The sequence below is a fragment of the Taudactylus pleione genome, unplaced genomic scaffold, assembly GCF_031769625.1.
Source record: "Taudactylus pleione unplaced genomic scaffold, aTauple2 ptg000114l, whole genome shotgun sequence".
Taxonomy (NCBI): Eukaryota; Metazoa; Chordata; class Amphibia; order Anura; family Myobatrachidae; genus Taudactylus; species Taudactylus pleione.
Genome location: NW_028284516.1, coordinates 727351 through 741704, shown reverse-complemented (window position 1 = coordinate 741704; position 14354 = coordinate 727351). Strand labels below are relative to the sequence as shown.

Here is a 14354-nt window from a genome sequence, read left to right as displayed (position 1 = left end):
AGGTTATGGTCTTCGCTAAACAAGATACCCTGCTGTTCTGTGTTGGGTTTTTTTTTTTATTTTTGTTTCCAGCCGTGTGTGCTCTCCTTCTCCCCCCTGAACTGGGTTGCTGTATTTAGTATGGTTTTAAATTTCTGTCCCTTCTGGCGTAATTTATTTTATTGGCACATCAGTACTTTGATCTGCTATATTTTGATCTCTGCATGTAATAAACCCTATTTGCTGTGAACCTGTGTTTTGCGGTTTGGATTTGTGATCTTAAAGGGTTGTTGGTTCAATGGGAATGGTTGCATCAAATTGATCAGATTGTCCCATGTAAATGCATTTGCTTTGTTCCGAATGGGCTGGTGTAGCTAACGTTGGCTCTTCTCTGTAAACCCTGTTTTATTACACGTGTAGGGGTGGAGCAGCCCTCTGCCTCAATGCTCAGGGAAGAAGGAACGGAGAAGCCCTGGTCAGGTTCATTACTGAAGAGCACAGAGATCTGGCTTTGCAAAGACACAAACATCACATGGGAAATAGATACATTGAGGTATGTTCCAGGACGAGAACGCAATTCCTGACCTCCGCAGACTGAAAAGAGAATAACACAATTTATGTTCCTCTTCTAGGTGTATAAGGCAACGGGAGAAGATTTTCTAAAAATAGCTGGAGGTAATCATTTGCCCTGTTTAATGAAGTTGGGAGGGGAAGCAAAATGACAGCTACCACAGGTTATATCTATGAAATAATGCTCTCATTGAAGTATGTGTGTAGCATTTCAATTATGGAGATGTGTTAAGGTGAACCTTGTAACTAAGGGGTGTATTCAATTAGCCACGAAAAGTTGGAAAGGTTTAGCCTGCTGTACTTTTCGCCTACATGGCGTGCTTTGGTCGTGGAAACTAATTGGGCGCGCCCCCGCTATTCGCCGTATTCCATTCCTGAGGACACAAACGTGTCCCGGTGAAACTCAAACAGGCAAAGTGCTATCAAAAATGGGGATATCAGCCTGACACGCCCTAAAAGATGCACCAACATTGGGTATCAGTATAGATGTCCCCGAATAGCCCTACTGAAGCTATTTGGGGTATTTAAGTGCTGTCAGTTGCCTCTAATTAGCGTCTTTGCACAGGTGGTGAAGAATGGCATTAAGCAGTTTTTTATTTGAAGAAAATAAGTAGTCCTGTCACATTTGGGGTACTTGAAAATGGGTGCAAGCATGGTTTTAAATCGCAAAAGTGAAGTTTCAAAAAACGCACCTACAATCAAAAACACCTCCCCCCCCCCCATACTTGCAGACCCCCCAACAGTCTATTTTGCTAGCTTACAAGTTTGTACCCCCACTTTGCACTTTCGCCCCCATTTTCAAAGTAATTTTTTGGCGTGTTTTTTGTTTTGTTTTACACAGCTATGCTTTGGGGGGCTGTCCCAAGGGTGCTGAGTGGTTTCCCAATGTTTGCACCCCAAAACTGGAATTCTGCACTTTTCTTTGAACCCCCTATTCATAGGCGAATCTTTTTCACCCACGTGGGAAGTCTTTAGCAGTCGGAAGATATTCGCCATATTCGATTGCAAAGTCTCAATCGGCGATACTTTTTTGCGGATCTCGGCTTACCGTGGCTAATTGAATACAACCCTTAATTGGTAGACACATCTGGAGCTCATGCAGGGGCGTATCTATAATGGTGCGGGGCACACGTAGACTGGCTGTAGACTGCATAATTGGGCGCACAGTCAGATTTAAATATGAAAGAGGGGCAGTGGTCTCATAATCGCCGTACGCTGCGCAATCAGCAATTCACGATTGGGCATGTTTGATGATCAATTAAAACTTTTTTTTTAGCGAGTTTTCAGCCTTTTTCATACTGTGATTATGGTTCATGTCCCAAACACTGAATAATCGTTAAGTACTAGTAGATTGGCTGATCAGAATGATTAGCCAGTGTATGGCCAGCTTTAGGATGTGGGAAGATAACTGAAGATGGTGTTATACTTCACTCAGAAAATTGATGAGGGTCAATTAAATGTATTAATATATAGAAGTCTTCAGGACTTTCTGTTTGGCATTCGCAATCTAAAAACAATGTTCTCATTGGTAAAATTTTTTTAATTTTTTTTGTTGTAAATAATTTGCAGGTACCTCCAATGAGGTTGCTCAGTTTTTATCCAAGGAGAACCAGGTGATTGTGCGCATGCGGGGGCTACCCTTCACCGCAACGGCTGAGGAAGTGCTGACCTTTTTTGGTCAACACTGCCCCGTCACCGGGAGCAAGGAAGGAATTCTGTTTGTTACCTACCCTGACGGCAGGCCGACAGGAGATGCCTTTGTCTTATTTGCCTGTGAGGAATATGCACAGAATGCTTTGAAGAAGCACAAGGACTTGCTTGGCAAGCGATATATTGAGCTGTTCAGGAGCACAGCAGCAGAGGTGCAGCAGGTATGTTGATATTAATCCTCCTTATTTAATATTTAAATTTGTGCAGTGAATATATCAGCTGATAGACACCGGTGGTGGTGTAAAGACTGTGCATTGTTTCCCGTGTTGAGTTATCTTGCAATATTAAGTGTTTGAAGAAATGTATGGTGGTCCCATGACCTTTAAAACATGATTTTTTTTTTCGTGCAGGTTCTGAATAGATACTCTTCTACTCCCCTTATCCCACTCCCAACACCGCCGATAATTCCAGTACTACCTCAGCCGTTCATTCCTCCAGTCAACGTCAGAGACTGTATACGTCTTAGAGGGCTCCCATATGCTGCCACCATTGAGGATATCTTGGAGTTTTTGGGTGAATTTTCTGCCGATATCCGGACGCACGGTGTTCATATGGTGCTCAACCACCAGGTAAAAATTTTTGTTGTGTCAACTGAACTTCGGACTTTTTAAATTGGATGTTTTGGGTACATCTTGTTTGTGACTAGAACAATGATGTTGCTGAATTTCGGAGTACTGTCCTAATTGCCCCTTATAGGTTTCAAAAGTAGCTTTGTAAAGGCCCCTTTACGACTGCAATTGATTGGGAAAAATCCCCGATTTGCAGATTGGGGGGTGGGTGAGAATCGGCAATGTATATGGGATACACCAATTGCCGATTCCGACCAAAAAGTAATCGGAACCGGTAAATCAGGTTGTCCAACATGTGGTATTTCAGACCATTCCGTGCTGTAGATTGCTAGTGTGTGGTAATGATCAGCTCATTTGCCGTCCATTACTAGTACAATGATGGGACTTTCAAGAGTTGGTAGATCGGTCTTTCCTGAAAATTGTCAGCAATACAAATGCTTCATACATGAATATCTGTAAAACTGAAGGATCTTGAGTTTGCTTACTATGACTTAATAGTTGGTGCTTCTAGGTAGGGAGTTTTAGGAAGAAATTCTAAAGATCGAAGAAAGGAAAGGCTTAACTGGGTGTTATGCAGCAATTATATCTCTGCTCAAACAAGAATGTAAAACCTGTAGAACCACCTTCACAGGCCACTTCATGATTAGAATTTTGTGCTCCTTAAGTTGTTTGAAACTTCTTTATGGAACCTGGTTTCTTTATTTCCAGGGAATGCAACACTTTAATTCCAGATTGTATTGTAGTTGTTAGAGACACCGGAGTACAGTACTAAAAATGCAGAATAATATCTGGCTAATAAGTCAGAAAATCAATGCTAGTGCTGTATTTATAATATAACAAAAGGCACTGTAATACATTTGTTCTATGGCTAGTGTGAATTGTGAATCTTAATTCCAGTATAGTTGACTGCTCTCTTCAGGCAATGGTGCTATATACAAAATAACCCAAACCTAACATCTGTAGAATTTTGTGTCTGGTATTGTGCAGTTTTAGGGAAAGATGTAGCAAACCTTAGCGAAAGAGCTAAAGTGGAGAAATTGCCTGTAGCAACCAATCCGCTTTTAACTCATTTTATACACTATGCTAGATAAATAATGGCTAGAAGCTGATTGGTTGCTATAGCCAACTTCTTCCCGGGAGCGCTCTATAGTTTGACACATTTTCCCCTTAAGCTGGGTACACATTAGACTATGTGTATCCAGCGATGCGACGGGCGACCATATTGGGTGGCCGGTACACATTAGACGATCCAGTGCTCAACTGCCGTATATATGTCGGCACCAGTCACATCCGTCTGAATGGAGTCATCGGTCGCATTGTCAGATTGAGCTGCATGTAGGGCCGACCTGATGATGCGACTGACGACCCAACCGGAGTGCGCATGGGCCTACATCAAGCGTACACATTAGGCGATTGACAATATATCGGATACCCGTCCTTTCGATCGGCCGAAATATCGCCTGTATACCCAGCTTTAGTCTAACTTTGTGTTTGTGTCCTTGGCAGCTGCTGCTGTGCTTGGTCAGATAAGTGCGTTTTCAAATTCAAAAAACAAGTGCAATGCTGCAAGCTGTCATGCATTGCTCGCTATACCACATGGCTACCATGAACAGCAATGAGACTCGCGCCATGGAGCTCGGCACAAGAAAACGTCTGCATAATGTTTTGTTTCTCTGTATGTATTGCATATGTCTCTTATGGGAATTCAGTTAGCGCTGGGCGTCTATTGGAGCAATTCAATTATTGCGCCAATCAGACACCCATTAGTATTTTACACACTCAAAAGGATCGGTTTTGGATGCAAAAAGTGGCGAATCCTGTCTAAAATCCTGGTTTAGGCGTCCAAACTACCATTTGGGTGTCTAAACTAAGGACCTTTCACACATTATATTTTCACACCACCTGGAGGCTGCGAGAAAAAATTACTGCCGCAGCTAATGGACGTCTGATCAGAGCAACAATTAAATTGCTCCGATAGACGACCATTACTTAAGCCCAAAAAAACAATTTAATTCCCCTGTATCCTGTCCAGGGTGGGTGTTGGGTGTTTTTTTTTTTTTTCTTTCCATTGTTACTCTTAGTGCCATGTTATTACCATGAGCTCTGAAATATATATAAAAATTGTATAGTGAAAAGTGAGCATATTCACTCTGCATACTGTTTTCTTATTATTCCCAAAGAATGAAGGTGGTCACCCCCTTTCTTTTGTGTTCTGTTTTTAGCCCAGGGCCCTGAAGTGAGATTTGACCTTTACACAAAGTTTTGACATTACTATGCCTGTTGCAGGTTTGTCTGCTGAATAAGGAGGGGGTATAGCAATTGCGACAGTTTGGGTCTTGGGCTTGTTTTAACTTGTCCTGATTGCCCGAATCAGTGTGGAGGATGCCCCCAAGGATTGGGATGGCACTGGACTTCACTGACTGGAGGGCTAAGCAATATTAAGTACCAATGGCATACTGTATGTTAGTATCGCTGCGATACTAAGCGAAATATGCCGCTTGCACTAAGGTTCGTTATTAAATGTATGTATGTAATATACAATTAGCCCTTGGCATCTCACCACAGGCTGCTGCGTCTCACTCCTGCCACTGGTTCTTACCACAGCCCCTGCATCTCACCAGTGTCGCCACAACCCCCACTGCTGCTGCCCTGCAGCTGGCTGCGGCCTGGCCACTGGGATGTGCTGGGAAGAGCAGGAGGATCATGGAATACAGATTTGTATTGCAGCTACTGTAAGAGTGACCAGCAGCATGTCCCCAGGGCTGGGCACCTGTGCATATTTCCGCAGCTTCCATGTGCACCCCTCCCCAGCTGCCGAACATGGCGATGAGTAATGTCCTCTTTGCGCAATATACCCTATATTTCCTGGCCCTAGCGTAACCCCCATAGCTGCAAGGGGTGCAGCTGCTATGGGGCCCAGAGCTGAGGGGGGCCCATCTTCCTTGTCAGTTACATGTGTATATACATATTTCACCATTGGGTGGTAAATAGGGGCCCTTACAAACTTTTGCTATGAGGTCTTTAAATAACTAGTTACTCCCCTGTTTTTGGAGTAGTTCCTGTTAAGCTTCCTTGCTGTGGTGCCCATGTCTGAACAGCGCTGGCTTCCATAGGAGGTGCCCCCTGTTCACCAATTGGATTCCTCTCGATTCACAATGCGAAAAGATATGGGGGCCTCCCTTTAAGGGTATCCAAGGTACAGCGGTGTTCCCACATATGGATGTAAGAAAAAAAAAAATGGGAAATTTGGGACAGTTTCTCTAGTATTTTTAATCTTGGTTGGTTTCTCAATGGTTGGTTTAGTGCTCCTATATGGGCGCTGAGTAAGAAACTGAAGTCTTTCCAGGGGAGGGGCATAGAAGGGAAGGAGTCACATCAACAAGGGGGGGGGGGGGGGATTTATCAAAGCTTGGAGAGAGAAAGTGGGGAGAGAGTACAACCCAATCTGCTCTTACAGGCCATTTTTCATCAGCCTGTAAAATGACAGTTAGAACCTATTTTTTTACTTTCTCTCTCGACTTTAAAGGTGCATACACACTTAACGATATCTCTCATGGAGCGAAACATTAAGTGTTTGCCGGGACATTGAGCCTATACACTGAACGATATCGTTCAGTGACGTCACCGACAACATCACTGAACATGCACAACCTGACAATATCGTCAGGTTGGCCTGCATGTTCAGGCGATGAGAGATATCGTTAACTCTCTGCGAGAGCGCGCATCATTGACTATATCTTGTATACACACTCGACGATATTGATAATCTTAATCATTCACAATATCGGCCAGTGTGTACGTGGCTTGATACATCTCCCACACTTCCCAGGATGCAGTGTAGTTGGGCCCTGCTCCAGCACTAGCGCCCTCTATACCAATCGGTGTCCCGTACTGGTCTACTGAATGTATGGGTTTTTTTTTTTTTCACATAATAAACAGACATATCTACTATGGTTAGTGATCTACAAGAGTGAATATCTGGTATACTGTTGGTAATAGATTGTCATTGATTTATTATGATTTGCAATTCATGACTTGGGTAATAAATGGTTGGTACCAAAGATGGCAGCTACAGAACTCAGTGCATCTAGAAAGGTTCTTTCTATAGGCGCACGTTTCTGTAATAGAAGGGCTTTTGTTTGGATCTGCCTGTGTTTATATCACAGCAGGTCTATTTTTTTTTTTATTTTTTTTTTTTTATATCATGTACTGAGGCCAGGCGCGAGGCATTCACTGTGTAACAATAATAGACACAGAAGCAGATATTGTTAACTTATCCAAGGTCACCAGGAAAATACCTTGCAGAGACTTGGCACCAGGCAACTCCCATTTACTTAATGACAAAGGCTTTAATCACTATTTCTGCCACCTCCCAATCTTAACCCTTTATTTCCTGCAGTATGGACTGCTCCGTTTCATTATGTGAAACCCCCCCCCCCCCCTTCCTGGATGAGCACTAAGGGGTCTATGTACTAAGCGGTGTTAGGAGACAGTTGGGAGCTGATTGGCTGGCACCTTATCACTTTTCGCTCTGTCTCCTAACACTGCTTAGTGCTTTCGGGGTCTATTTACTGACCAATGGAAGCTCCTGCTAGATCACAGGATTTGGTACTGAATGTGTCACAATTATTGCCTGTTTTTCTGCTGGGCTAAACTATCTCTAGTACTCCGCAAACAACTTCTCACTTCCAGAGGACCCCTGGTGGCAGAGATCTGTTGCACGGCTTCTGTTACCTGCCTGATGCATACGGTTAAATGAGACTTAAGGAATTCTTTAGTCTTTTGTCAATTGCCATCTGTTTGGTTGCAATTGGCCAAATAACTATAATAAAGGCAAATTAATTACAGAAGTTATGCAGCTTGTTTATGGCTCTATAAGTGCACCAAGGGTCCTATTTATTAAGCTCAAATTGGTGGCAAATCCTTCGGAAACTGGTGTTTTCAGAGGATTATTAAATCTGCTGCTGTCTTAACATTCACAGATGCGGTCTCCATATGTTTAGGGTGTACTGCGAAAATGCCCCATTTACCAAGCTCCAAAAAGCATAGTCCCATTGAGCTAATGCCGTTGGGCTACATCTTGCAAACTTTTTCCAGACATCTGTTTGTGCAGTGCGCAGCTGCTCAGTTGGGTCCAAGCCTGGAAGTAATCCCTTTACGTTTCAACCTTAGTCGGCACAGGCTCACTTGGGAGCTTGTCTCCCGGCAAGACTCTTGGTAAATTGCACCGATAAAATATTTCCCTAATAAACTTTCATTTCCATTTCCCAAATCCATCCTCAAGGCACCCCAACATCCATGGTTGAGCACAGGTGGTTAAATCACCTTGACTAAGATACTAATTAAGTCACCTGTGGTCAAGCATGGATATCCTTAAAACCTGGACTGTTAGGATGGCTTGAGGACTGAGTTTGGGGACCACTGGGCCTATATTGTTAAATTAACATTCACTATTTAATTGTTTAGTCACAAACATTGTGCGGTGGTTTTCTTCCCTCCCAGGGGCGACCATCGGGAGACTCGTTTATTCAGATGAAGTCGGCAGAGAGGGCTTTCCTGGCTGCGCAGAAGTGTCACAAGAAGACCATGAAGGACAGATATGTGGAGGTGTTTCAATGTTCTGCAGAGGAGATGAATTTTGTCTTAATGGGGGGAACTTTAAATCGCAATGGCTTGTCCCCACCGCCATGTAAGTTACCATGTAAGTTTGGGTTGAGGGTCTTGCCGCTTCTCTGCGCTTTGAGCTGGTAGGTGTTGGAACTGCTTTCCTTCCTGTCGGTATTTTGGTTAATTATTTGCCATGTATGAAACGAAACCCAAAATCTATGATTGCAAATCTCTTGTGGTGAATGAGATTTCGGGGGCACCAGTGGGGATATCTATGCTGCCCTTTTTAAAGGGGAACTAAAGCAAAATTGAACAAATATAGCCGCCTCCTTTTTTGAGGTTAGTTTTCATGACACTTGATTCCTGGTCCCTCCATGTGTGTTATGGAAGGAGCTTGTGAATGAGTTGGTTAGCGTATTTCCCTCCGGTTGCTCATGTTGTGACCTTGGTGCTTAGCAAATGGCTGGTTGAGTGGTTGAAGGAAGTGCCTGTTAAGGAAAGCTGTGCGCTGCTTGGCTACAAGGTTCTCTGTGACTTCCGTAGCACCAAGTAGTTGGCTGAGATCAATGCTCAGACTGTAAAGACTGTTAATGTAACTCTGGACAGCCTACGGTCTACAATGATTAATAAAACCACATGACCCTTTTTCCCATCACAAGACTAGAATGAATGGGAAATGCATTAAAGTGGTGCACATATGTACCGAGGAAAAACATTCTGTTTGGGTTTAGTTCCCCTTTAAGCCACTTTTTGTAGACTAGGGGCTTCTTCCCAAAGCAAAGTGTGACACTGCCTCCTTGATTTTTCTTTTAAATCATTTCGCCTTCTGTCGATTTTTGTTCGTGCTGAGGGGGGGCAGATAGTCTTGCCATGCCACTGAAATAGACCACTTTCTCAAATAATTTAGCTGCACATAATTTAATTCTTTGTTTAGGGAATCTTCTGCCAAATTTTCTACACTTTATTATTGGTTTGCTACTGATACCTAAATGAAAAATACAAAGTTAATGTAAGATTGCATTTAAATATATATATTTTTTGTTTTTCGTTCTCCTATATGGATTTTTTTTTTAATTTGTGCTGACCATTTTCGAGCGATTAATTACAAAACAATCAAAGTATGGATATATCATGAAGGCATATGGACCTGTGTGCAAGACTAATCCTTGTGGGCCCCTAAACCATAAAATGAGTAACAAAGTAATTCTTCCAATTCAGAGTGAGGGGAATATATGAGATGCTGTAGTGTAAGTAGATCACCATTCTTATCCGAAACTGCGAAAAAAGTTTTATGTTAGGAAAGAACATAATGTGTTGGTAGAGGTGTCAAACTGGCTGTTATGTGACATCCTCCCCTCTCCCTGGGTTGCCTCAATACTACGGCAGTTGAGATGGGTACACACTGTATGATGTGTGTATCCCGCAACAGTACGACACAATGTAACTATATATCGAGGGCGCCTTACATACTACACAATCCTGTGAACTACTGCGTGCTACATGCTGTATGTAGCAACTTGGCATCATTCCATCTGCTGCGCAGTACGGCAGATGGGACGATGAGATTAAAATCTGGCGTGCATTTGCAATTGGGCGTACACACTATACGATCCGCACTATATATCTTAGGCTTAACATGGCTACACACGATCTGTCCAATCTAGCTGTTTGGGAACAAATGGTCAATTGGCATTTGCTCCCCGATTTTTATCCCAAACACTGGAAAACATTAGAAAATGGTCATTCAGACAAACTGATTTAACCAAACAACCATTTTTGTCTGTGTTCCGACATTTGGTAGTAAATTGTTGACTGTCGTTTGCTCCCATACATTACCAGATTTTCGTTCCAATCAACCAGATTGGACAGTCTTGTAGTGTGTACCTAGCTTTAGCCCTGATTGATATGTATGGGTTAAATACTGGTACTATAGTCCAATCAAAATAACTAGCAAGAAAAACTTGGAAGATTCACCATCAAGATAGGCTTTTGAAAGTCAAATGAAGTAATTTGGGCCTTTCTAGCTGCTTTTGAATTAAATGACCCAGCTTAACGTGGTTGGAAGTTCCCAGTTCAACAGCTGGATCGTTAGGGACATTTCTTAGAAGTTGGTGGCCAGACAGCTAAATTGTACCCCAACATGTCTAATATATGCCTTTTCAAGGTTAAAAGGAAATCTCTTAATGTTAAGTAAAATTTAAAGTTTACCTTTCGTTCCTCTTTGCATATGGCTGGAGCATGCAAATTACCTCTGTTGCGCTGGTGAGCAGTCAGGGCAAGTCTCACATCCGGGGTAACCCAAATGCAGTCCTTAGGGAACCCTAACGGTGCCTGCTTGCCATACTCTGTGCTTTGGCACAGATGTATTTACAGACAAATAATTAGTGGCACCTGTAGATACTTAAAATGTGTCAGGTGGTAGTAATTTCACTTGAAATTCTGGGAGGAGAGTTGTAGGAACATAAACCATCTATCAGAGCACAATAAAGTAAAGGTGGACATACATCAGCGACTGTCGCAATGCGATGGGAAATGCCGGCGTTTCCGGGTAGTAACTCTGACCTCCCACCATCGATGTTCTGTGATCCATCACCAGATCACAGACCTATGTTAAATGTCGGCGAGTTGACAATCACGATTGATTTTTTTAATTTTTTTTATAGCTATTGTCAAATTGCCGAAATCCAACATGTTGGATTTCTGCGAACCTGCGGTGCCAGGTTGCAGCATCGCGGCAATCCATTGCATATGTATGGGGCCCATTAGCAATGCAAACATTTCTTACTTTATGGGCCCCACACATATGCAATCTATTGCCGCTATCCCGCAACCCGGCATCGCAGGATTGCATTAATCTAACATGTTGGATTTTGACGATAGCGATAAAAAAATCGCAATTGTCAAATCGCCGACCTTTAACATGACAAATGTCTGCGATCCGGCGATGGATCGCACAACATCGATGGTGGGAGGTCGGTGTTTCCACCCGGAAACGTTGGCATTTCCCATCGCATCTCTGGATCGCGGCAGTTGCTGATGTATTGCCATCTTTTAGTTTACCTATAAAGTATGATATACCAAACTAGTCGGATCTCTATGGCTTTGTGATCTAGGCTGACCTACCAGAAACGTAAATACCTTCAATCCTGAATATTATTCAAGTTTCCTCATGTTTTAGGATGACTAAAACTGTAGTGTTTTTGCCCTGTGGGTGTATTATGCCCCTTATATACTTTAAGGGGAGAAGTGAGGCTTCTGTTACTTCACAAGCTTTGACACAGTGAAGGTTATTTGGTAACTATTTGTAGAGCGCTTCTGTACTAAAACCAGCAATTTGTTTGATCTCTTCAGTGCAAGTTAAGATGACACATGTACAAGTCTGATTGTGTACTAGGGTTTTATTGATGCTTTCAGTCTTCCACTGGATGTATTAAAGCAGGTTGGTTGCTAAAGCTTTAGGGCTAACTTGAACCTGTGAACCATGTTGGTAAACATCTCTCAATTAGCTCTATTTACTACAATCCGCATATTAAATGCAGATTATAGTGTGATATTAACGACTGAATTCGCAATGCGAATTCAGTCGTTAATATCACACTATAATCTGCATTGCGAATTCAGGCAATATCACATGGATTTACTACAAATCCCTTGCAGGGACAGAGCTTGCGATAAAGCTCCTTCCCTGAGAATCCTGTCCGCACACTAGTCACGGTATTTTCGGAAAAAATACCGTGACAAAGTGCCCGCGCATCCGCCGACCGGCTGCTGCCCCCCAGCGGTCATGGACCCCCCCTCCCTTAATTACACTTACCTGCATCCCTTCGGTGATGTCCTCCATGCCTCCGGTCAGGTGATATCCCATACTGCAATGGGACCCGATCACCTGATGACCGGGCCACAGTGCAGCATGGGAGACCAGCTCACGGAGGGAGGACAATCACCCGGAGCCCCGACCACTGGTCCCTGGAGTCAGGTAAGTTAGTAAAAATATAAATATATATTTATTATATTATATTGCAGTGAATCAGCTTGCAGTCTGTTTAGACCACACAGCTGATCACTGGGACCGGCTCTGCTCTTCCCGTTAGAGCAGAGTAGGAGTCCTGTAACTGGGGGAGACCCTGGATAATGCCACCTCCCAGGTGGCGTTCTTATCACAGGGCCTCCCTAGGTATTTTTTTCATTTATTTTTAGTAACTACCAGACAGATCACATTTCCCATTACAATTATGGGAAATGCGATCTGATTACTAAAAATAAGTGATACTTACGGGTTGGAGTAGAATTTTACAAATTCTACTCCAATTGCCCTGTAATAACTATGGGCTCTATTTATTAGCATTATTTTTACTAAAAGTGAAAGGGTGTTTTCACATTATTTTAGTATCACCTATAGTTATTATAAGGCAGTTGGAGTAGAATTTGTAAAATTCTACCCCCTACTCTGCTCTAACGGGGAGAGCAGAGTCGGGAGTCTGTCCCAGTAATCAGCTGTGTGATCTAAACAGACGGTCAGCTGGTCTCCCATGCTGCACTGCGGGCCGGTCATCAGGTGATCGGGTTCCAGTGCAGTATGGGATATCACCTGACCGGAGGCATGGAGGACATCACTGGAGGCCCGGATCAGGGCACTTTGTCACGGTATTTTTTTTGAAAATACCGTGACTAGTGTGCGGATGGGATTCGCAGGGACAGAGCTTTATCGCAAGCTCTGTCTCTGCAAGGGATTTGTAGTAAATCACTGATATTGCCTGAATTCGCAATGCGAATTCAGTCGTTAATATCACACTACAATCTGCATTCAATATGTGGATTATAGTAAATAGAGCCCAAAGGGTGTTTTCACACCCTTTTCACATTATTTTAGTATCACCTATAGTTATTACAGGGCAATTGGAGTAGTATTCGTAAAATTCTACTCCAACCCCTAAGTATCACTTATTTTTAGTAAGCAGATCACATTTCCCATAATTGTAATGGGAAATGTGATCCGACCAAAGTTACTAAAAATAAATTGTAAAAAAATACCGGGGAAAGCCCTGTGATGATAACGCCACCTGGAGGTGGCGTTATCCAGGGTCTCCCCCGGTTACTGCGCTCCTACTCTGCTCTAAAACGCAGAGTACTGGAGCCAGTCCCAGTGATCAGCTGTGTGGTCTAAACTGACTGCAAGCCAGTGGTCAGGGCTCCAGTGATGACTCCCCTCCGGTCAGCTGGTCTCCCATGGTGCACTGCGGCCCGGTGGTCGGGTTCCAGTGCAGTATGGGATATCAGCTGAACGGAGGCATGGAAGACCTCACCGGAGCACCGATGACTGCAGGTAAGTGCTTTTAAGCACGGGGGATGGGGGCGCGGGCGGGTCCGCTATTGTGGGGGGTGGGGCTTAATGACCGGTATGTGGCTTAGCGCCGGGGGGGGGAGTGTATCAGCGGCGGCCTGTCGGCACATGCGTGGGCGCTTATCACAGTATTTTTTGCTAAAATATCGTGACTAGTGTGCGTAGGGGATTCGCAGGGATAGAGCTTTCTCACAAGCTCTGTCCCTGCAAGGGATTTGTAGTAAATCCCTGTGATATTGCCTGAGTTCTCAATGCGAATTCAGTCGATAATATCACACTACAATCTGCATTACAAATGCGGATTGTAGTAAATAGAGCCCTATAGGTGATACTAAAATGGTGTGAAAAGGGTGTGAAAATACCCCTTCACTTTATTTTAGTCAAAATAATGTTATTAAATAGAGCTCAAAGGCCCTCATTCAGAGCCATACGCTCTGAGCAGAGCGCACGCTCTGAATGAGGGCCGGCCTCTATGAAAATGGAGCGTCCTTCTGGACGCTCGTATAGCTGTGGGTCACCACCCACAGGCTATACGAGCGTGCATTTTGATGGCCGCGATGGTCGAGACCATCGCGACC

The 14354-nt window shown here is 43.5% G+C and overlaps 1 protein-coding gene across 3 annotated transcripts in view; it reads left to right on the top strand.

The window, feature by feature from the left end:
- The window catches only part of ESRP1 (epithelial splicing regulatory protein 1), a 60086-nt gene that overhangs the window by 33114 nt on the left and 12618 nt on the right, over positions 1-14354 (top strand). For 2 of the 3 annotated variants that reach the window (XM_088471362.1, XM_088471361.1), the window contains exons 8-12: positions 400-532; positions 612-654; positions 2119-2420; positions 2610-2828; positions 8331-8529. In XM_088471362.1, the coding sequence (XP_088327488.1) occupies positions 400-532; positions 612-654; positions 2119-2420; positions 2610-2828; positions 8331-8529 (896 nt within the window). The remainder of the gene's footprint in view (positions 1-399; positions 533-611; positions 655-2118; positions 2421-2609; positions 2829-8330; positions 8530-14354) is intronic. The other variant, XM_088471363.1, reaches the window with a different exon arrangement.